At 38.6% G+C, this 26184-nt stretch overlaps 1 protein-coding gene across 1 annotated transcript in view; it reads right to left on the bottom strand.

Moving 5' to 3' along the window:
• The window catches only part of LOC117138439 (armadillo repeat protein deleted in velo-cardio-facial syndrome homolog), a 32195-nt gene extending 7248 nt beyond the window's left edge, over positions 1-24947 (bottom strand). The window contains exons 1-2 of the mRNA XM_033300549.1: positions 24802-24947; positions 13930-14748 (exon numbers count right to left, since the gene is read on the bottom strand). Coding sequence (XP_033156440.1) covers positions 13930-14741 — 812 coding nt within the window. The 5' untranslated portion in view covers positions 14742-14748; positions 24802-24947. The remainder of the gene's footprint in view (positions 1-13929; positions 14749-24801) is intronic.
• Between the last annotated feature and the right edge of the window lie 1237 nt (positions 24948-26184).

Genomic DNA, 26184 nt, shown 5'->3' with positions numbered 1-26184 from the left:
AACACATAATCTTAGGTCTCCTGTTTTCTTTTTCACTAACACTATCGGAGATGCATACTCTGAATCACTCGGTTTAATAATTCCGTTTTTTAGATACTCATCTAAGATAATCTGCAGCTTTTCTTTATCAGTATATGCTAATCTTCTAGGAAAACAACTAAACGGTTTCGGGTCATTTAATCTTAATTGTATTTCACACCGAATCTCCGGTTCATTCGGTCTTTCTTTATTAACATAACAGTTTTCTACCAACTCAATAAATTGACATTTCATATTATGATCCACATGATCACCTATTTTGTAATCAATTGAGTCATCTATTACATTAATTTCAAGCATTTCCCTCTCCGCTGTGCTTATTTCAGCATTGACAGCTTTCTCTAATTTATTTTTAACCTTGTCACTAATCATTTGACTTTTACTACTACCTTGACTAACACTATCGCTAACTGTTTTACTATTGTTGTACATATTTGTTTCTTCTAGCATTTTATCCCTTTTCTTGTTACATCGACTTCCAATTTTATCCACTGTAATCATTTTCAAGGTGTCCAGATTCAAGCATAAGTTGCATGCTTCCATAAAGTCTCTTCCCAATACTACATCATGACTCATAGACTCGTTTGCCACTATTATTAGATTAAAGTGTATTTTATTCAAATTTTTCATAACGTAACACAATATTTTTCCATATGTTTTCAAGGAACTTTTGATTAATCCGTAAAATGAACTTAAAACTGGTACTTCAATAACATCTTTAGGTACTTTACTAATTTTGATGAACGAAATGGGGCTTCCCGTGTCTATGAGGCATGCTGTAATAAGTTTTGATTTAGAATTGTTCATAAAATTAATTTCAAAATATCTTACGTAATTGTTTTCATCCCCATTCTTGTTTTTCAGGCACTTTGCTGCAAAGTGCCCCATCTCACCACAGGCATAGCATGACCCTTTTTCGCGCTTTGGCTTCCTGCACTCTTTGGCCCAGTGTCCCTTCGAATTGCAATTGAAACAACGCAAGAGTGTGCTGTTATTATTGTTCACCGATGCCACCTTCTTGTCTGCTTCATCCATTTTCGGTAGTTTCACTTCCGCAAATGCCCGCTTTATGTGCTGAATATCTTCAAAGCATTGGATACGGGCTTGGTTACGTAGCATTTGATTCGGAATACCTTCAATGAGGAGCGCCACCAATTCTTCATCATCCATTTTTATTCCATGTGCAAGCATCACCTTATCGTCTGCATAAGCAACAAAGCTTTCGCCCGCTGTCCATTTTCGTTCCTCAAATTTTCGCCTTGCTTCTAACTTCGACTTCCTCTCACCAAACATTGATATAAGCTCAGCCGACAACTGCTCAGTTGGTAGCAATACACGTTCTGGATCTGCATGTAACCACATGCATGCTTTTCCTTTTATCTTACTGACGATCAAAATCTTTATATACGGTTCATGTATTCCATAAACGCTGGCTATATTTTTCACCTGTAAAATCCATTTGCGTGCACATGTATCTCCCGAAAATTCATTTACTGCATCGGTTGCCATACGCAATAATAAATCCATATTTTGCACAGCTTGTCCCACTGTATTTCGTTTATTCTCGCCAAATTCTTTGTTGCTGTTCTCACCGCTGCCATCTTTGTCGCCGTCTTCGCTGCCGCCAACTTCGTTTTCGTCGCTATTCCCGTCGCCTCTGTTTTTGTTGCGGGCGCCGTCTGCACTGTTGTTCTTGTAACTGCGTACCGCACTTCTGTCGTCATGTTCGCCGTTACTTTTGTTGCTGCGCACAGTGTTCTTCTCATCGCCGTCTTCGTTGCTATCTCCAGCTTCGCCGTCACTTTCGTCGTCTTTATGCTCTCCGTCTTTTGCGTTATTTCTTTTTCCTTTTTGAACATTATTATTGCTTCTTCCGTAGAAATCTTCTTCCTCGCTTTTTAATAATAATTTCAATTGATTTCGCTTTTCGTTTGTTAAATTATTCAAACGCAAAATCAATTCTCTTTTTGTTCCCGTGGTCGGTTCTTTTATTTCACTTAACCACCTTTTTAACTGCTCCGTCGATGCATTGCTTATATTCATTTTTTTTCTTTGGCTCGTGATCGGCCCACTTCTGATATTGTAGGGGTATAATAAGCCCTCTAATTTAAATAACACAGGAACACAGGATTTAGCCTCTTCAGTTTATTCGGTACTTTTCATTTCCAGCTTTAGCATTCGACTGACTCCCTCTCCGTTAGCGATCTGCATCTATGCTTGTTGCTACAGAGCCGATGTTGCGAAACAGAGAGAATGCCACCCGAAAGCGAACCATGACTTAATGTTTATACACTTAATGTTTATATACTATGTTGCTATACTACACTTATGTACCTCTAGCCTACTACAACTTTCCTATTGCTCTCAAGACAATTTTTGGTTGGGGGAAGTTGAAGGTTCGAACCCGCTTGTGATGCTCACCCTGTTTCAGCGGTTACTCATCAAGTGGAATTTGACATTCTGGCTCGGTCATTTATGACGATGGCCAGCATTGCCGAGGTCCGCGCCATTATAAAGGACTTCAAGGTGTCAGTCGTCGAATCCGCGCTGGTGAAGACGCAGGAGCTTTCCGCGGCTATCGCTACACACAAGGTGAAGGTACGAGCATTCGGCGAAGCTTCGCTGGGCACCAAACAGCCGTATTTAGCCTGCCCGTCCCCAAAGGGGAGACAGTCTCAAAACCCAGCGGCATTAAATTCTCTGTGCCGGATCCGCGAGATGAGTGTCCCGCCACGATGCTATAGCTGCCTAGAGATGGGCTGCATTGCAAGTGAATGCAAGAGCCCAACAGGCAGGAGTGTTAGGTGCAAATATTCGGTACACAAGACTTCAGGGTGCTCCAAGAAGCCCAGTTGCTTTGTTTTCGTCGCTTTCGACAAAAAGAACACGAAGCATAAAGCAGGTGGCAAATAATGCCCCTCGGAATGCGGGTACTCGCAGAAACCGTCTTCATGCAACTAATTAAATTTACATGAATCATTTCGGGGTGGTGCAGGAGCTGCTCACCTAGACCGTCTGCAATCTAAAGGCAGAGGTGGCTCTTCTTAGCGCGAGGTACAGGGTTAACCCTTGTGGCAAGTGGGTTTCAGACCGAAAAGGCAAAGCACCCATATGTGTATGCGGGGAGGTCGCAACGAAGGTAGTCTAAGTAATGGCAGATTTGTCTGTGAAAAGGCAGGATCTGGATCTATAGCTGCTACCTGGAACCAAGCCTCTGCCTTAATGCGCTCAACAGCGTCATGGACGACCAGCTGCAATATACGAGGACGCAGTAACGTCGTAGTCGGAGGGGACTTCAACGTGTGGGCACTGGAGTGAGGCTCACCACACACAACTCCTAGAGGCATCAATCCATAAAGCATTCGCTACGCTGAACGTTCCTGACCGAGGAATGTGACGAGGAAGACGTACCGAAGGCACCACACCGCCGTTTTCTGGTGGAGGGACGAGATTGCCGTATAGAGCATCATCTGCCTACGCGCTAGGACACTCGTCTCGTGGCACCTCTCGCCAGGTCACGAGGAGTATAAGGTCGTGAAAAGGGCATTCAAGAAGGCGATTAGAGCCAGCAAGCGCGAATGCTGTCTACAACTTGGTGAAGGGGGACGTGTCAAGTGGAGACGAATTGCGGCCGGTCACGGAGCCCGATGTCCTGGCGGTTGCGAGGAACCTTAAAGCCAAGGTACCAGTTCCTGATCGGATCCCAAACAAGGCAACCAAGCTGTTGTCAATACACTCATACAAGCGAGGGAAAGTTTCCCAAAGGATAGAAACTCCTAACCCCGGACAAGCCAGGCAAGCCCCCGGTAGAACCATATTCGTACAGACCCATTTGTCTGCTGAACACGATTGACAAGGTCTTTGAGAAGGCGATTGCGGCGTGGCTTGAGCAATAGCGGCAGCGGGGGGACTTCCTCCGAGCCAGTACGGATTCCGGAAGGGATAGTCGACGCTAGACGCGATCTCCACGGCTGTGAGCGGTGAGGACAGCCTTTGCCTTTCGCACAATATCGGACGATGCTGCTATAGTCATCGCTGGGCATGTTTACCTTGGAGAACTAGTGCGGGAAGCCAAGAGCTTCACCCACAAAGGACAGCGCCCCATAACGCAAAATCTGAGGCAAAAAAGGCCACTAGGCGTAGCCTAGACAACCGGCAAAACGCTTGGGACAACTCTTCCAAAGGACCATGGACCCACAGGCTGATCCCAAAAGTGGAGCCCTGGGTTAACAGGAAGCACGGCCAGATTGACTTCTACTTTACTTTAAGTGCTGAGTAGACACTGCTGCTTTCGGGGTACCTTAAACGCTTCGAGATGACGGCTGTCCGGAGTGCGGCGAAGGAATTGTATAGGATGCCTATCACGTCATCTTTGAATGTCATCGTTTTCACCACGAGCGGCTAGCGCTGGAGGCGGTTGCGGATAAGTGCCGAATCCCTAATTCTAAAAAACCTGGGGACAAGGGAGGCAGCTACCAAATAAGCAGCGACCGTTATTAATGTTTAAATAAAGGAATACAAAAAAAAAAAAAAAAAAACATAATAGGGGTCCAGTACGAGGGTTTTTTGGGCGACTATCTACACCGGGGCCATAAAGAACAGCTTACACCAGATCAGATACAGCAAGGTGGGACCGGATCCTAGAAGCATTAATTAGCTTCGGGGTGCCAGCCTACCTAGTCAGGATTATTCGCAGCTACTTCTCGGAACGGGTCCTACTCTGCGAGACGTCAGGAGTCTTCAGGCATCAGATCACCGGTGGAGTCCCGCAAGGCTCGGTTTTTGGCCCGCTTCTACGGAACGCCATGTATGACGGGACGCCATGTATGACGACGAGATCGTAGGCTTCGAGGACGACGTGGCTTTGCTCGTTGTTGACAAGCATCCCGGTAAGACTGAGGAAACGTGCAAAAAAAAAAACATCAGGGCCATTGAACAGTGGCTCAGCTCAATAGGGCAATTAGGTACCTGGGAGTCATGATAAACACCAGGCTTTCGTTCCGAGAACACCTAGCCTACTCTAGTTTGAAAGCAGCAGGAGTAAATCGGGCGTTATCAACCATAATGTTGAACACCCGAGGCCCAAAACAGGCGAGTAGACGGCTGCTGACGAGCGCCGGCCGCGCTACTATGCTATATGCCGACCTGGTGTGGGCAAAAGCGCTTGAAATAAATAGCTACGCTTAGGGCCTTCGGGTAACATTTAACCCATAGATTGACGGCACTACGTATCTGCTGCGCATTCAGAACAGTTTCCAAAGAGGTGGAATTGGTGATCACAGGAATACCGCCTCTAGACCTATTAGCGCAGGAAAACAAGCCTCTCCTTCTGCGCCAAGAGGTCAATACGAGCAGAAGCAAGGCAGCGCACTCTCGAGACATGCAGCACAGGTGGGGCAACGGTCTAAAGGGTCGCTGGACGCAGCAGTTTCTAATTCTCAAGCCGTGGATAGAACGAAATAACGTCCCATTTAACGCAGCTGATCAGTGGGCACGGTTCCTTTCGCAGCTATCTGCAGCGGTTTGGACACGATGAGGCGGTTGATTCCCCATGGTGCGGAAGTGGACGGAGTAAAACCCCAGGGCACAATCTCTTCTCGTGCGAAAAATATGCAAGCGAAAGGAGATCCCTGTAAACCGTACTTGGCAGCAGACTGAATGCGGATAATCTAGTCCTATTCATGCTGCAGGAGGAGGTGGAATAGCAAGCGGTGAAAAGCTTCGCCGCAGCGGTAACAACCGAGCTCAGCCGAGTGAGCCAGAAGGGTCCATGATTGAGCAAATCTTGATCGTCCGCGCGAAGCAATGCTTCAGGGCCATACCGTGGGGGGTTCTGTATTTGCCCTTCAAATTGTTATTCTGTTTACTTTTGTTCTAATAAATGTTAAACGTCTAATAAAAGAATTAAAAAAAAAACACCAGCTCAGATAGAGGAAAGCCCAGTTTTCTAATATTTTTTATTACACTAACCTTCAACGCATTGTTTGGCGCAAGAACGAGACCGACCCACTGCTTCATTTTCGCCTGTTGCCGTTCCCATTTCTGGCGGTTAGAGTTTTAAAACTACTGGCCGAGGACCGAATCATTCTCGGGAGGTGCTATTCTTGGGAAGAATCATTCTCCGGGGGGCTATTCTTGGGAAGTGTCATTCTCCGGAGGTGCTATTCTCGGGAGAATACCGTCTTAAGAGCTTTGAGAGATTTTGTCGTCAAGAGTCCAGAGAACCCAGAGAGGAGAGAGGATCTAATCCTGCGCAAAAGCCCAGGATTCCAAAATCATGGACTGGAAAGATCAGGGGCACGAAAAAGGGCTTCCCGTAAAGGAAGACCCACTCTTTTAAACGAACAGACAGGAAGTCAAGAGTGCGCCTCGTGAGAAAAGGCCTACAATCAAAAGGAATTTAAACAAATTCCCAAGCAGCAAGGGGTCCAAGGCCTCCGAGAATACAGCCAATATGATCAACACCGTGAAAGTAATCGACCACAAAAACGAGATCCTAGGTGTACTCAAAAGCCAATGTCATGAAACGATTTAATGAATTGCCCCTGGGCAGATAAATAAAGAAATATACATTTAAAACAAGAGAGAATACTATAGTCAAGTTCCCCGATACTCAGCTAGTGTGAATGTAATCGCTAAATTTCATATCCCAGTTTTCTGGGATATCGATGAGTATTGGGGAATAAAATGAGAAAACATTTAAAAATTGTTGAAAGAATGGGCGTGACCGGTTTGACAGCTTTATGGCTTTAGTGTGGACGTGGCAAAGATTTTTAACAAATCGATAAAAATTTACAAGACTAATCAAATTATGAAAAAATGTCGAAAAAATTTTTTAAAATGTGGGCGTGGCACTTTTGGGAAGTTTAGGGCGTTAGAGTGGGCGTGGGAACATTGGTCAACAAACTTTCGCAGCGTCTATATTTCTATCCGAGATCGAAACGTTCATACGGACAGACGGGCGAACGGACGGACAGATGGACATAGCCATATCGACTCGGCTATTAATCCTGATCGAGAATTTATAAAGATTATATAGTCGAAAACGCTTCCTTCTACCTGTTATATCCTTTTCAACGGGTATAATTACATAGCGGACGCTCTATCCCACCACTTGAGGAGACATACTTGAGTGAATAAGTTTTTATTTATTTATTTTATTATTATAACACATCACTTAAATCTATAACGATATTATGAGCAGAGAAAAAGCTGAACAATATTTGATAGACCGTTTTTGCGGAAAAAAAAGAGCGTTGTATATCGAGAGTGAAATCACCCGCACGCACACAAACTAACCATAAACACCAAATAAACAAACATTTTATGAAACTCGATTTTGTTGAAAAACATAACCAATTGTACAGAAAAATTGATCTTGACACAGAAATCTACAAAGCTTTTCAGGGAGACTTACTAGTTCTCTAATAGCCGGCTACTTATCCAGAGTATAAATGCAGTATTTGGAATCCGTCAAAAACAGAGCATATCCATTCTACACTCACAACTCCCCAACCATACACACTATTGTAAACAATCACACACACACATTAATGGCTAAGTACAAAATGTAATCAAAGACCGAGAGCCCTTCGAGCATCATGTTCCAAAGTCTAGACTCTGTGGCGAGACAACTTCCCCTAAACATCCGATACTTTGGCGAGCCAATTGAAATAACAATAACTTCCGCCCACACAATCGTCTCAGAATTCTCCAATTACTCCTATTTTTCGGGAGCTCCTATCTTTACGGGAGAATAGACTCCTCTCTTTTCGGGAGAATAGACGTTGATAACTTTATTCTCTTAAACTTCGCTCTTAAGCTATCCCAATCTGCCTATATAAGCCCAAACATGTCCCCATACAGTAGTTCAATTCTGAGTACGTTATCAATCGCGATAACCCTGCAAAGTTCACTTCAACTTCGAAGTCCATTATCCAACCTAGTGATAATCCAAAGGCTCTAGTTCTTCCTTTATTGAAATGAATATAAACTTTTAATAATACATAAAAAACCCAACTGTGTTCTTTTTTTATTAAACTCTCGGTCTGAATTCGTAAATGGCGCAGTCGGTAGCATAAATAGGAAAAATTGTGCGAGTTGTTTACAAATATAAATCTAGTGACAAAAGATCCTTGTACGACCAAGCGTATCTTTTAAGATTGAACCACGCGAATCGGCGCTAAAGTGAACATAAAATCGTAATACAATTAATTCTTTTTATCCGCAAAAGAACTACGTATAATCGGTGGTTGACACACAATAGTCAAACCTACTGAATACGGTTAATAAAAGTGTAAAAACAAAAATAAAAATAAAATCATCAACCATGGCAACTGAGCAAGTCAAACTGTTATCGAAATCCCATCTGAATCAATCCTTAAGCCAAATTAGGCACATACCAACATTCAGCGGTAATACCCAAGAACTCAGTGCCTTTTTCCGAAGGATCGAGTTCATACTTCAGCTCTATCCATCAACGGACACCAGGCAAAGGAATGTATTCTTCAGAGAAATTGAGTTGCAACTTGCAGGAGATGCTCAACGAGTATCCCACTTATCCGGAGCAACAACCTGGCCAACCCTAATGAATGCGCTCATCAGCGAATAAAAAACCCAAACACCATTTGAAGAATTACTCCGTCGTCTTTACAACACACTCTTCAGCGGAAGTATCCGTAAGATCGTCGAAGAGTTAGAAATGAAATCGTTCACAATATCGAATAAATTTATGCTAGAAAATGATATCAACAATACCGTATTATACACAAATGCATTAAATAATACAATCTAAGATGTAATCATGAGAAAATTGCCCGATAGGTTATTTATGACTCTTGCTAGATTTGACATTACGACAGTATCTAAACGCAAACAAAAGAAGGTGTATACGAAATAACTTTCAATGACAGAACAAGACCCCAAAATAATTCCAATTCTAACAAAATCCAACCCCAAACCTATAAGAATAAGGGAAACTATCCAAATTTCGTGAACAATGCTATGCATAACACAATTAAGTCAAATCCAAGCACTACTCCGAGACCCTGCGAACCAAATCCAAGGTTAGCAAGAGAGCTCGAACAAAAATTAAATACAGGTAGAGTCCAGAATCCATTAAATTTTCAACACAGAATTAATAGTGCCCCAAACCCTCCCGTCAAAAGACAGAGAGAAAATGATAGTGCCCAATACAGAATGGATACAGGATGCGAACATTTTCTTCAACCAGCCTCGGAATCAGAAAGCGATTCAGAGGAGGAGGAAACCCATTCTTAAAAATTACAATATAATATTACATTTAAATGCTTAGTAGACACTGGTTCGAAACAAAATTTCTTTAATTTCCCAATTAAGCCTTCTAAAGTAAATGTCCACACTATTAATGGCATTATAACATTGAACCAAAGCGTTTCATTGCAGTCAAGCAAACTTTGTTCCATTAAAAAAACATTCTATATTCACAACTTTTCAGAAAAATATGACTTACTTACTTTATGACTATTAGGCAGAAACTATTTAGAACCAACTAACACTCAAATTAATTATTCAACACAAACAGTATAAATGGCTACACATTTAAAATGCAGTACGACCACATCCAAACAGATGAGTCCAAGACTACCCATGAGTGTCCCAAGACTTCTAAATCTGAGGAAAATTCTCTTATTACCCCATACATAGAAGAAGCCCTTCTAGTAACATCCTCTAACTACGCCTTAGATGACGAGTTAAGAGAATCTAACGTATTCAGATTATAACATCTAAATACAGAAGAAAAAAGCAACTTTCCCACGTTTTGCTTGAATACCGTAATATTCAGTACAAAGATGATGAAACTTAGACCCTTACAAGTACGATTAAACATTATATTCATATAAAACACGAAGACCCTATCTATAAAAAACTATACAAATACCCCCAAGCGTTTGATCAAGAAGACAATGAGAAAATCAACAAAATGTTGTTCTCCAATTCGGATTGTGCCAAAGAAAAATGATGCTTCTGGTAAACCAAAATTTCGATTAGTCATAGACTATCGTAGTCTCAATGAAATAACCATTGACGACAAATTCCCTATTCCAGTAATGGACGAAATATTAGACAATCTTGGACGCTGTCAATACTTCACAACCATTGATCTAGCTAAAGGTTTCCATCAAATTCAAATGGACCAGCAATCAATATCCAAAACAGCATTTTCAACAAAACATGGACATTACGAACTCGTATGCCTTTTGGTCTGAAAAATGAACCAGCAACATTTCAACGCTGCATGAACAATCTCCTAGAAGACTTAATTTATAAAGCTTGTTTAGTTTATTTAGATGATATTATCATTTATTCCACTTCATTGGAAGAACAAATAATGTCACTAAAAAAGGTATTTGATAAGCTACAATCAGCTAATCTTAAATTGCAACTTGATAAATGTGAATTTCTGAAGTAAGAAACACAATTTCTCGGTCACATTATCACAACAGACGGTATAAAACCAAAACCTAACAAAAAAAAGCAATTATTAATTTTCCTATTCCTAAAACCACAAAAGGAATAAAATCATTCCTTGCACTCTGCGGTAACAAAATATTTCAGGTCCAACCTATTCGGTAGAAAGTTCGACATATTAAGCGAATAGGCCACTTGTATGGCTAAGTAACATAAAAGACCCCAATATGAAATTACAGAGATGGAAGATAAAACTTAACGAATACGATTATAATATTCAATATCTACCCGGTAAAGAAAACCATGTAGCTGACGCTCTATCTAGAGTTCAAATTAAAAAACTTCCTAGGAGAAGATGACCCAGCTTCCCTGTTCACAACAGCTACTGTGCATAGTGCACAAGAAGACAACCAAAATCACATTTCAATAACAGAAAGACCTCTTAATTACGACGTCCAAATAATAAAATATTTTCATAAAACCAGAATTAAAATCAATTATAAAGAAATGACTGATACCCTTGCAAAGATATCATTAAATAATACTTCTGCACTAAGAAAAGTGTTATTTACTTCCCTAATGAAATCGACCTTCAAATATTTCAAAATGCGTATATTCAAATAACAAGTCCCGACAGTTTCACTAAAACTATGAAAACCAGTAGTAAACTAATAGACATTTAAACATATGCCAAATTCAAGGAAATCATTCTCAAAACACATAAAGAATTATTACATCCTGGTATAGAAACACTTACACTTCAGTTCAAAGAATTTTACTATTACCCTGATTATCAAAAACTTATCCAAAACATCATAAACGAATGTGAAATCTGTAACATCGCTAAAACTGAACAAAAAAACACAAAATTAACCCCTGAAACAACCCCAGAAACATTTAGTCCCAGAGACAAGTATTTCAAGGATTTTTACTTTGTAAACAATAAACAATTCCTATAATATATTGACATTTATTCTAAATAGCCTCCCTGATAGAAGTTAGCAGTAGAGAGCATGATACTCATGTTATGCCTACTATCGACAATTAGCACACAATACCTAGACGTAACCCCTATCCAGGCCAAAAACGGCTACTTAATCTTAATCTTTCAAACCGGATCAATAGATTTACCGATAAAGCACGAATATCATTACTTATCTATTAACTTAACTAAAGCCGAAAATACTTATGAAAAACTTAATAAATTAACTCAACCTTTTAATACCTCACCATTAATACAGTATCTAGTAGAAAAACTTAACAAAGAAATGAACGGTATACGAATTGTAAAACGTAGTAAACGCGATCTTGTTAACTTTATGGGAACAATTTACAAATGCTTATTCGGTACTTTAGATCAAGAAGATAAAGAAGAATTATAACAAAAAATAGCCGACATCTCTAAAAATAATGTACCATCAAGCGAACTTAACCACGTAATAGATGTCATTAACCAAGGAATCGAATTGACCATTAATTTAAATAATAACTTTGAAGGAGAACAAATGATAAATTTAATCATTTTCAACTTACAACAAGTCACTGAATACATGGAAGACATAGGGCTTGGTTTGCAACTGACACGCTTAGGTATCTTTAATCCAAAACTTTTAAAACACGATTCATTAATCCACATCAATTCTGAAAAACTTCTTAATATTAAAACTTCAGCTTGGCTTAAATCTGATACGAACGAAATTCTGATAATATCCCACATTCCAAGAGAAATAACCAAAACACCCGTTTTTAAAATAATACCCTACCCAGACGGAAAAAGTAACATACTAACCGAAACAATACATGACAAATATTTTTCACACAATAATCAAAATTACACTGCAAGTTCTCAAAGCTTAGTTGTAAATAAATATATAACTGGTATACTAAACCAGGTCCCAACGCAATCTAGATACAGTAGAACATATTCTAATTTTGAAATAAAATATGTAGAACCTAATATAATCACAACTTGGAACCTTCCCAAGACTATCCTAAACCAAAACTGTAACAATGGAGAAACTATAATATAAGGCAATAACATGATAAAAATTTTATCTTAATTGTAAAATTTTAAAATCAAACCCTAAAAAATGAAAATCTTATAAGTCTTGAAACAGACAATACTGCACCCCCAATACCCCCGTATTGTACCCTAATCTAAACGCCTGAGGACAGGCTTTTTCTTAAGGATGGGGAAGTAACATATCCATTCTACACCCACAACTCCCCAACCACACACACTATTGTAAACAATGACACACACACATCAATGTCTAAGTACGAGATGTAATCAAAGATCGAGAGCCCTTCGATTAAGCTTAGCTTTCATTTACGCACAGCAAAGTGCAAAAGTCCGAAATCTAGACTCTGTGGCGAGCCAACGTCCACGTCCCCTAAACATTCGATCACTTGGCGAGGCGACTGAAATAACAAAAACTTCCACCCACACAATCGTCTCAGGATTCTCAAATTACTCCTATTTTTCGGGAGCTCCTCTCTTAACGGGAGAATATACACCTCTCTTTACGGGAGAATAGACGTTGATAACTTTATTCTCTTAAGCTTCGCTCTTAACCTATCCCAATCTGCCTATATAAACTGAAACATCTCCATAAAGTAGTTCAGTTCTGAGTACGCTATCAATTGCGAAATCCCAGCTAAGTCCACTTTAATTTCGAAGTCTATTCCTAGTGATAATCCAAAGGCTCTGAATTCGTATATATAGTAGCATAATATGCTTCACATATTACGCTTACATAAGCATTGTACATAAAATCTTGCACCGCACATACAATGCATAAACACACGAAACAAGAAACCAATTCACATTTTTGCTTACACCTAAGCGCATGATTTGTTGTGCAACCATATCGTTCTTTTTGTACACATATAAAAAAACCAAACCCCACAAATATGCTGACTAGACATTTCCGTTTCTCACAACTCACTTCGAGCCGATCAAAACTCTGTACATTTAGTCTTAAGCTGAGATTTCTTAAATAAAGACGTTCACCGAAATTGTTCGTGTTTTCGATTTAAAGTTGGTTCAGCGTTGATCTTTGTCTTTGTTATTGACGGATCATTTATTCGACTGACAAATTAATAACTACGTAAGTATATATATATTAGAGAAAAATCAAAAGTTGTAACATAGCCGTATTTTTGGAGTCTTCTTGTTGTAAGATCTCACACCCGCAATTAAAATAAATCTTTCCTTAATCATCACAAGACAATAATATTTATATAATATCATTTTTTAAAAGTTAATGGTGAAGTATTATATACATAACTTCTTGTTAGAAAGACCATTTTATATTGCTGTAATCATGACTGCGGACAACAACTTACAAATGCTCTAAATTGATAGTCAGGAAAAACTTCTATGAATTTTTAAGACAGTGATATTTATTACATTTCTTGTATTTAAAGATTTGTACTTACTTATGTATTTCTGGAGAATCATAAGATAGCAGTCGAACTAATGGTGGTATACCTCCCAAAGATCTTGTACGTTGCTTGTTTGGATCATCCATGTAGCACAAATGCTGTAGATAGGCTGCTGCATTAGCTTTTATAGCACTACTCGGGTTGCTTAAAAAGCTTATTACTTCTGAAAGATTTGGATCCCGCCATCTCATTGTAGAACAAATATCATTTTCTGATCCTTCTATGTAATCACCCTTTTCTTCCAATCTCTGCGGCACAGTATTTATAGAGCTCATGGCGAATTGAGGTAATTTAAATTCAGCTGAACTTTTAAAGGTTCTACATTGGGTGTCCGCAACAGCTTCTGCTCCATTTAGGTTATCATTAAAAGGCCTTCCAGAAAATGGTTTAATATTTGAAGTCGTGTTTTGAATTCCTGTATAGTTTGCATCCGACGTATAGCAGTAAGGTACGACAGCTTCAGCGGTGTACTCAGAGTCTATTCCACAAGTTAAACCAGCTACACCATATTCGGATGTATCCTCATATTGACCACCTTGTACATATCTCACTGTTGTAGCTAATGGATGGTTCTCTATGTCTGGAATGGAATTGTCTGTAGAGGTCGTCTCAATCTTATTTTGAGAGCAGTGCGGCGGAACTTTTGTTATTGCACCTATTCCTGTGGGCTTTGTTATATATAACGGAGTGCTTGAATATCCTGATGCCGAAAATTGATCATAATTTGGAAAAGACGCAAATTGGGATTGCATGTTTGCAGACTCATGCGTCAATGAAAGGTCCATGTTTATGTGAGTTGAATTCATATTTAAACTGAAAAGGGAGTTAAATTTCATTAATATACGAACTCTTGGCATATTTAAAGACTGTCAGTACAATCTAGATGTAATTTCGATTGGTTCGGAGTTCAAACCAAATGATTACCTGCCAGTACTTACAATATGAATTGCAAAATTTTTTTGTACTGGCTACAGATCTGGCTCCAGGCTCTCTCAAATTTTTGTTCAAAAGCCAAAGAGCGGAGAGCTCTACAACCAGGAACAGACTCCTGGTCATGTATGTAGTCCCACGGGAAACGGACTTCAGGGGGATCTTTGATTCATGAAGGGGTAGTACAATAGATCCGACTGGGTCGCAGTACACCTACAAACCCATTAAATAATAATAAATTAAAAAAATTTAATGAACCTTCTGCATCTTTTAACCTTCTTCCCTGATTATAACACCGCTTTAAATTCGAATAAGTGAATATCCGATTATGGCTTATTTTAAACAACTTTGATTTGGATTTATAAAAAATTTGTCTTATCAATGAAATACGTACATATTTAGAGAATTTCATACAAGACGCGGAACAGGGACTTTATTTTTTGACTTAGATAAATCGTATACCTGAACATTTTAAAAGACATTTTGAGATAATACTGCTTTTAAAACAACTGAACAAATGAGGAACTTAAACGAACAATGTATAATTAGCGCAGCCGCACCAGAATTAATTTATTTAAAGATGCTTTGTATTGGCAAAACACGAAAATGCAGTTCCTAAGATTTATGTGTGCAAGTTATCCAACCCAACAACGTAAATATAGGACTCTGCCCCAGTTGATAATTGCAAACTCCAATCTCAGCAGTATCTCAATTATCCAACCCGTTAATATACCAATCTGAAATCCGGAGATCGCGAACAGTTTCAAATCAAAGATAAGCTATTAAAAAGTGCCTTGTAATAGTATAAGTGAAAAAGTCTATCACCGATGAAATACTAAATAACAATAAAAAAAAAAATATTTTTTAAATAATTATATTGTTACAATTTTAACTGACGCCCAACGTCAAATATTAATAAATAAAATATATTAATAAGTTAAATATAAAACGGAATTCGCGCCGCCTAGAGCTCACATTTGTAGTGGAAAAATTAAAACATCCACATTAATCCAACGACATCTAACTACTGTAACAGTGATCGTGGAAAAACGTAATTGGAAATTAATTAATGCAATAATCCAATTAAGAAATGAATATTTAAAAAGGTGGACTGAATACTTAATACAAATAACAAGAACACAAGAATAATAAATATCAGACTCAACAAGAAACACAAATAAAACCAAACCAAAATCTATAACCAAAAATAAAAAAAAATCAATACCAAGGAGGAAGGAATAACTGAGGGCAATCCCTCGCTACAAAAGGACTCCAACGGAAAATATCATGAACAGAAAATAATATTAAGTCTTTAAAAGATATTAATAAAATAAGAGCAAGATACAGGGAATACTATAAAGTTTAAAATTAAACATTATAACATCAATTTTAACAATTAATTAAAGAAAACAATCTAAAAAACTTAATAAATAGTTTTGAAAATTTAAATTTAACAATGGCAACCGGAGGTTCAGCACCAACCTTTTCTGCGGGCGGGCGCTGGATACCACCAATCTAAAAATTAAATTTATTAACTGTAATATGTTAACAATATTTGAAACCAAACATCTATGTTATGGAATAGAAGGTTTAGAATCCGACTTATTAATTGAGTACAATATATTAAGGAAAATTGGAGCTTTGATATTGGATATATGCAGAAAAAAGTATCATGGAATATAATGGGAAAAAAGAAAGCTGGAATATTATGACAATGAGTTGTTTGGTTATGCATCCCGCAGCCATCAGCAGCTCATCATAAATTTTAGTTATTTTATTTTATCGCTCTTATACATTTCTCTGTGCAGCAATGTGTCTTGCATTCCCCATTGTGCTACGTTCCTCTCTCTTTCAATATAGAGCGAGCACAACTGTTTAAATCTTTATTCTGTAAAACTAATTTCTTTGCTGACCTCCTGATCACTGATTTGGGTAAATTTTCAAGGTTGCGGTAATCTGAAAGTTTGGTTATACACCCGCAGCCAGCAGCAGCTCATTATTTGAGTTATTTTATTTAGACGTGATATGTAACATTTCTTTATCATGAACTCAAAAACAGTTTAATTAATTTCGGTGCACTTTTGTGTGTACATAAGTGGCTGCACTTTTCGCCGTAGCTACTTTTCGCTTATCGCAAGCTTTTTCGCATAGCGGCACATCATTGCTATTGTGCGTGCAGTTTGGGTGCCGGTGTAAATACGCTCGGCCGTGGTTTCGGTTTCTTCTTTGAATGCCGCCAAAGTCGTGTCGTTTTGGCTGTGCATAAACACACAACAAATTTTTTATATTCATTAGTTTATTTTTTCATTAGTTTATTTTATATTATTATTATTTAAGATTAAGATTAATTAAAGTGATAACAATGTAACAGTAAGGAGGGCAAAACCAGAACCCCCCGCGGTATGGCCGTGCCATTACTTAAATTTTGCTCAAGATTTGCTCACTCGTGGACCCTCCTGGCTCTCTCAGCTCCTCTGAGCTCGGTAGATTATCGCTGCGGCGAAACTGTTGACCGCTTGCCATTCCGCCTCCCCTAGATTATCCACATTCAGTCCGCTGCCAAGTACGGTTTCCAGAGAGCTCCGTTCCCTTACATATTTTTCGCACGAGAAGAGAACGTGCTGTGGGGCACCATGGGCAATCATCCGCCTCCTCATATCCGAAGTCTTTTAGATAGCTGCGAAAGCAACCGTCCCCACTGATCAGCTGCGTTAGATGGAACGTTGTTTCGCAATGCGTCCGTTCTATCCACGGCTTGAGATTAGGAATCAGCTGCTGCGTCCAGCGACCCTTTAGACCCTGTGCTACCATGTCTCCAGGGTATGCTGCCTTGCTTCTGCTCGTATTGACCTCTTGGCGCAGGGGGAGAGGCTTTTACCGTATGTTTGTTCCTAGGCTAATAGGTCTAGAGGCGGTGTGCCAGCGATCACCAATGCCGCCTCGTTGGACACTGTTCTGAAGGCGTAGCAGATACGTAGTGCCGAAAGTCTATGGGTAGCATTGTAGCCTGAGCGTAGCTTTCTGTTTCAAGCGCTTTTGCTTACACCGGTACGGCATACAGCATGGTCGCGCGGGTGACGCTCGTCAGCAGCCGCCTACTCGCCTCTTTTGGGCCTCGGGTGTTCAACATTATGGTTGATATCAGAGGCTTCGTTCAACTTGGCTCACGATTCCCTGGAGGCACTGCGTCAAGATCCAGGAACTGAATGGTCTTCTGGTTCTCTTTTTCGACAACCTAATGTGCCTGACCTGAAGCTACCAACCTCTAGTGGAAATTTACTGTATACACAGATTTTATGTCGATGTTTTCCACTGTCATCGATAAAAACCCAAAAAGCTGAGTGAACTGTCCGACCAAATTAATTTGCGTTTATGGGCACTTCACAAAATGGGCACCCCTGTGGAAATATCCGAGTGTATTCTCATTTATTGTCTTCTCCAAAAGGTCGACCGTGAAACACAGCTATTATGTGAGGATGCTGCTTCCACTGAAAGGCTTCCAATATATAATGAATTTGTTAAGTTTTTGGAGACAAGATGTCAGAAGGTTGAAAACATCGAACGTACCAATTTTGCACTTGGAATCATGCCAAAGGTTGTAAAACCTAGGAAAGCCATCCACAACTATAGAAATTCATTTGTCGCCACTACCCCAGCTTGCTGCTCTGTCTGCAATTCTGTAGACCACATCATTTTTGATTGCTCAAAATTCAAAAAACTGTCGCTTCAAAATCGCTAACAGGCGGCAAAAAGGTTGGCTTTATGCCAAAACTGCCTTAAAGATGGACATCACCTACGACATTGTAATGCCGATCGATGTCGTATTCGTGGAAGTAAGCACAACAAATTACTACATTTTGGCTCAAGGTCTTCGTCATCTCTCTCCCAGCCTGCTCAACCTCAGCTAGCTTCTGATGCTTATTCCAACGGATTGTAAGTACTTGCACTGTAATCATCACCTGGTCAATCTTCTTCCTTAGTGGCTTAAAACCGTTCTTCATCACCGTTATTCAGGCCCAAAAAAATTGACTTGCTGATAGGCGCTAGTCTTTTCTTTGATCTGCTGTGTGTAGGCCAAATTCTCGAAAAAACTCGTTTTGGATGGATTGACACTGGTGGTGGCTAACAAGACTTCATTATTGGCCGTTCAATCAAGTGCGCCTCAAATGCCTAATGAGGGCATCTGTCTGTGGAAACTGGTGCGCAAATTTTGGGAGACAGAAACCATTGCAAATATTATTTGCCGCATCACTGCGTTTTAAAGGAAACAAGGGTCGAAGGTCGCCAGGCCATCAGCCAGGGGGGGCAGTAAGTAGAATTAATCTTCCACTACTGGAAACTCTTAAACTCTTCTTCCAAACAGCTTATGTATGGAAAGCATATCGATAGAATTGGAGGCAGATTGACTAAGAGAATAAGAACAGTACATAGTGTAAATAAACAACGGGAAGTTACGTGATAGGCGGCAAATTATGAAATTTCTCGATCATTCCTTTAAGGAACCGGACAGCTAATTACAATGCATTTTGTGACACAACCCAGGAAAAAGTACGTATTTAAGCTTGATACTGTCACCTACGCAACAAAGCCAGCTTCATTTCTATCTGTCAGCGCCATGCAGCAGCTAGCAGAAGACGAAAAAACGTCGTTTCCAATAACTCAACCGAAAAAGTCTTGGAGATCATGCCACAGACCATGGGATTCCTGGATAAAGGTCCTTTTAAATTAAGAAAATGGTGCTCAAATGATCCAGATTCCCGATTCAGAAAAGAATTTCTTTCTTAAATTTTATGATGGCAGCGACAATCTCGGATATTCTGCTATTCTGCACATCGCCCATGAAAGCAGTTCTAAAATCCTGCAAGCGCTCTGTCCTGCCTACAATTGCTCGCTTTTACGACCCTCTTGGCTCAACTATTGCGGGAAGTCCTGGAGCTTGGCTTAATTTCATGCCCTGTTTATTACTGGTCAGATTCTGCTGTGTTGCTGTCCTGGATTCAAGATGAGTCTTCACGCTTTCAAACTTTTATTTCTAATCGCATCTCTTTAATCTAGTCTGTCAAATGCCATAGAATGGCATTATGTTTCTACTGCCTGCAAATCCATCGGACATACTTTCCAGAGAGGCACTTCCTAGTGAGCTGATCGAGTCCAGTCTTTGGTCGCACGGTCCTGACTATCTTCAAGAAGACAAATCGCACTGGCCAGAATCTTGTCTCGCTCCAAAGGTTCTCCCTGAGCTAAGGAAGAAGGCCCTCATCACTCTCAAGACCCCTGCCGACATCGACATCCCAACTAGTTGTAAATTTGTCAACTCCTGGCAAAAATTGAAGCATGTTTTTGGATACATCTTCAAATTTTGTTATCGTACCCCCGGCCTAACTGTTAATCATCTCACCGGAGGCATGAAGGTTATCATTCGTTCCATGCAGATGGCACACCATACCGAGGACTATATTGCCCTGCTCAACAGTCGACAAGTAAAATCATCGAGCTCAATTTCATCCCTCGCACCCATCATTGACAACTCTGGACTTATGAGAGTTGGTGGCAGACTGAAGCACTCATCGTTGGACTATGACACACAGCATCCATTAATATTACCACGTCAGCACCCAGTCACTCGTGCCATTATACTCGACTATAATCGTCGCAATCTGCATTCTAGCACAACTCGCTTCCATTCGACTGCAGTTCTGGGCCATTGGCGGTCGCAAGACCACTGCATGTGCAGTCAGCAAATGCATAATATGTTTTCGAGTCAAGCCACACATAGGGTTGATTTTCCTGAGGACCGCGTAACAGCTTCACATTCCTTCAAGGTCACTGATCTGGACTTTGCGGCACATTTTATTACAAAAATCCTGTTCGGAACAAAGCACCCATCAAGTTCTATATCGAAATCTTTATCTTCTTTTCTACAAAGTCTGTTCACCTTGAGCTGGTTCAGGATCTGTCCACTTCTGCATTTCTTAATGCATTGCGTCGATTTATACTGGCTCGTGGAAAGCCTGCACACATATGGTTGAACAACGCCACAAATTTTGTCGGCGCTCGGAATTAGCTGATGGATCTTAAGCGTTTGTTCCTAAACACATCATATCAAACTGCAGTACATGAATTCTGCATGACTGATAGCATTGAATGGCGACTCATCCCTCCTCGATCGCCGCATTTTGGAGGCCTCTGGGAGGCGGCTGTCAAAACAGCAAAGCATAATTTTTACCGAGCTGTTGGCCCTGCCGTTTTGCCCGCTGATGACCTACGCTCATTTGCCACATTGCGGCAATAATTAATTCAAGACTTTTTGTTCCTCTTTCAGAACACCCTGACGACCTTGATGTACTAACGCCAGCGCACTTCTTAGGCACGGCCCCCTTTGCCTTGTTTGCTAAGCCTGATCTAACAAAATTAAATCTCAACCGATTGGATCGCTGGCAGCGAATCACCTACTACCATCAAATATTCTGGAGCCGGTGGAGACGTGAACATCTAACGCTCATCAGCAACGTTCCAAATAGCGAACACAGAAGACGTTCAAATCGATGATGTCGTTTTAGTAAAAGACGAAAACCTGACACTTCTCAAATGTCCACTAGATCGAGTAATCAATCTGATCCCTAGACCCGATGGCGTCGCACGAGTTGCTGTTCTTAAAACTGCCACTAGAATCTTCAATAGAGCTGTCGCTAAACTTTGCGTTCTACCCAAACAGGTTGATGTTGTCAACCCGTGTCCTCCAACGAGGGGAGGATGTTTGGTTATGCAGCCAGCAGCAGTTCATCATTATTTTTGAGTTATTTTATTTTATCACTCATATACATTGCTCTGTGTAGCAATATATTTTGCATTCCCCTTTGTGCCATGTTCCTCTCTCTCTCTCAATAGAGAGCGAGCACAACTGTTTAAATCTTTGTTTTGTGAAACTTGCTCATTTGCCTTCTGCATAGCAAAGTCAGTTACAAATCGCACCGGTACTGCTGTGATGCACTTTAACTCTTAATCGGTTCGGTACGGGCACTTCAGCCGTTCGTTTTATACCTTACAGTCCTGCGTGGCAAAATATATTGAAATAAAACTGAAATATTAATTGAAACATTAACTTTACCGTGTTTATAAATTGCCTCAGCACTTCTCCTAGTCCATGAAAAAGCTCATTGCCTCAAAAAACGATTTGTGTTTAATTGGGAAAGAAAAGGCTCTTCCATTAAAAGATTATATTATAAAAAAAATACTTTGATGAACAAACAGTATTTCAAACAGAAACGGTAATGGGTGAAGGAAGTTTATGAGCACGCCGACGTTGAATTTTCTGACAAAGAAAAAAATTCATAATCTAAAAATAATTTCAAATCAAATTCAAGAATTCGAAAATAAAATGATGAATATAATTGAAAAGGAGCATTCTAAAAGAAATATGCAACTTTCTTTTCGAACATATACTCGAAGAGAAATAAATACTGCGTAATTTTTACCAAACAATATCCATATGCTATGTCAATCTCTGATTTCGTTAATAATGAAATCGATAAAATGCTAAAGGAACAAATTATAAGACCAAGAAGCCCTTATAATTCACCAGTCCTTGTAGTACCCAAAAAGGGTCAAAATGATGATAAATTTCTAAAACATCGACTAGTTATTGACTATACAAAATTAAACGAAAACACAATACCGGACAGATAATCGATGCAAGACCCGTCCATAATATTATCTAACTTAGAAAATTCAAAATATTTCTCAACAATTTATTAGGAATCAGGATTTCACCAAATTTTAATGAAAGAGTCGTATATTGAAAAAACCGCTATTTGGGTTAACAAACGCACATAGAATATTCCAAAGAGCAATGGATGCTATACTAAGAAAACAAGTCGGAAAAACTGGCCGCGCTATATTTCACAACAAGCTAATATGAAAATCCAAATACTTTAAATTAGAAACAGCGTTCCTTGGTTATGTTTCTCACAATAATTAAAACAGATCCTGAAAAAATTCCACAATTATGAAGTATCCGACTCCATTATACATTAGAGAGCTTCGAAGTTGTTTAGGCCTCACTGGATATTACCGAAAATTTTTCCAAAATTGTGCAAAAATTGCCAAACCTATAACCAAAGAAGATAATGCTTTTTTTTAAATTAATTTATTTATTAAGACATACGGGGAAGTCTTTAAGCCCCTTTATGTCCTTCTTATCTATTAATTCAGCCCATTTGGGCTCGCCGGCTAACTATAGTTAGCTTTTTCAAATTTACACTAATTTTACTACAATTACATAACAATCACATATAACAAATAGGATTTATGATAAGCGTCAGCTTCTGCTGACCCTTGTCAAAGGAGATCGGGTAATGAGATCCCTCGGTTGCCTTCTATTGAGCCTCCTTGGTGGGCGAGATCTGTTTAGAGCGCTGGCCAGCCGATTTCTGTGATTTTCATATCATATTTCATATTATTTTCATATCTAAAACTTTAAATAAAACCGAACAACTTTACGCCACAAAAAAAACCCCGAACGTAGAAATGAAAAGATGGTATTCTTTCATAGAAAGTTTCACTCTAAAAATAATATATAAGCCCGAAACATCAAATGTCGTAGCTGACGCATTATCTCGAAAAAAAAAAACTTGCGGTGCGTCTTTGTTTCTAGAATTTGTATCCTAAATCGCAACCCTTAGTTACTTTAGCTTAAATAATTCCTGAGATCTCGACGTTCATACGGACAGATGGACATGGCTATATCGACTCGGATATTGATCCTGATCAAAAATATATATATACTTTGTATAGTCGGAAAGGCTTACTTTTGCCTGTCACATACGAATCTAGTATACCCTTTTAATCTCCGAGTAACGGGTATTATGACTGTATTGGATTTATTGTTATAAGAGTATTCAGCTTGCGACGTGTGAAAAATTGAAGAAGACAATGATTCTTAGGTGCCTATTTTCGCACGTCGTGCCTCAAGAAACTAATTTTGCAATGAACAGGTCATTTTTTTATTTGAATTTTTTTAGTTATTTGAAAGCAACATTTTTGGTGATAAATACTGATGAACTATAGTTGAAGTTTAAAAAATATTTAGAAACATGTATTTGCAGCCATTGAATAAAAATCATAGTGAGCACAAATCTCATCAGGATTGCGGATAATTGCTGTAGTTGTCCTATCATAGTTCTACAACAATAGCGCTTAAAATAGATCAGGAGTAAATGGGATGATTAAGAACGAATCACTTGTTCTCAGACAAATTTTCCATATGCCTCAAGCTATCGCGGCTAGCATACGAATTTCTCCCGAACAAGGAATCCTTTACGATAAACAAGGGGACTAACATACAAACTCAAATTTCCATTGGAATGTTCATAAATTGCTGACTGGTGATGGTAAAATAATAGTATGTATACAGAATATTATATATATATTATATGTATATAAATTAAAAATATATAATATATATAATTTTGTTATATATTCTCTTAATGGAAGGCATGTGTGGATAGACAAAAAACTATATTGTGATATTTTTCAAATAAATCATGGGAACATTATTGTAATTCTTTCGGAATTATGGGCGAAACTGTAAGCCACTTTAATACCGAGCCACTCCCTCATAGTTATGTATTCAAAGGAGTCTGGTATATAATTTTTTGTTATTGTTATTGGAAAATATTATTGGTAATGCATATTCGCTTGCATATTAATTTATATGTCATGTATACACACACTAATTCCTTCTTTTTTCATACAGTGATTGATTAGTCCGAATTGAATTATCGGTTTTTCTTGTTTTATTATGTTACACAAAATTAAAAAATTAAAATATTTTTTTGATTTCATTAAAACGAGCATTCCTGTAATTTTGTTAACACCCTTTTTGCTCTTCTTAAATGCGAATTCCAACATACGTACGTTTAAATAAATATCACATACCCGATTAGGCTGTGTTTGAGAGATCGCGCTTCAATAGGTGTCCAACTACATATTCACAAAACTCGAATCAAATCCGTTTTTCAAGATATTAAAGCCTATGGTACAACATCATACACAAAAAAAGAAAATTCTGTAATGGTTGTGACAAAAGAACTAGTTCATTATTAAGTTGTTCGATAATGTAAGCACAATCGAATACTTTATGTGAAAACAAGATATACTTAATACATTCAGGTATGCTCCGGCAATCGTAATTTGTTTTCAATTTCGATTTGGGCAAAATCTTTCGATTTCGTTTTTAGGTGCACTGGTTTTCTCAAAATTTTTAGTTGAAGCTGTTTTCAAGACAATAGAGTGGCCACCTTATTCACAGTTTAAATTCTGATGTTAGCAATGGTTTTTTCACCGCACTTTGTCCATTTAAGTAATTAAATGAAATACCATTATTAACGAACAACACTTTTTGTTAAAAAATTTACCAAATATTAATAAATATTTTATATTTTATAAGTATTTATACCTGCCTGTTTCGTTTCGCCAACAGAATGGCACCCTTTGCGATAACTTTTGGGGACTTATTTATCGACCCCTTGCCAAATCGACAATTTTTTTGCAGACGACTGTGTCTGCTATATCTGAGGTGGGGTCAGAAATTTTTTTATAAAATAACAGAGTAACATAATGATCTTGTGGTGCTGTGAAATAAACAACTATGTTATTCCCTTAGTAAAAGATCTGTTTTGATATAAAATAGGCATTGACTTTTCAGTTCCGCCAGACGAAAGTGAACGTTTTACAATTCGAAAAATCGAAAATTCGAAAACCCGAGAAATGATATCGATTTTTCAAATTGAAAAATTATTTACGAATTCAATTACCTGAGCCTGCCTGAATATAACGAACTAAGAAAATACGCCTTTTTATTAGAAATAATAGAAAAGATAATATTTAAAATTAATATATTTGAAATAAATTAATATCTTTACACCAAAATTTTTGAAATGTAACTTGGTAACAATTACCTTTGCTGTTCAAAACGGCTAAAAGTCATGTGATTTCATTTTATATTACATTCTGAGCGATAACGTATAATATATCGTTTAGACATAATATTTTTTCGACCTAACTAAACATTTAAAAATTTGTACAAGGAAATATAAATGCAAATAGTAACAATGATAATAATTTTTGTATAATACTGGTTACTTGTAAATTACCGCTGGACATTTATTATTTTTAATATGCCTAATTTTATTAATATTGATTTCCAAAAACCTTAGTCCTGTTTAACCTAAAAAGTATTTGTATAACAAAGAAAAAAATTTATTTGAACTATTTACATAAATACATGATTTACATAATATAAAATTACATATTTTACAT

This window comes from Drosophila mauritiana, chromosome 2R (genome assembly GCF_004382145.1).
Source record: "Drosophila mauritiana strain mau12 chromosome 2R, ASM438214v1, whole genome shotgun sequence".
Taxonomy (NCBI): Eukaryota; Metazoa; Arthropoda; class Insecta; order Diptera; family Drosophilidae; genus Drosophila; species Drosophila mauritiana.
This window is presented reverse-complemented; position numbering and strand designations above follow the sequence as displayed.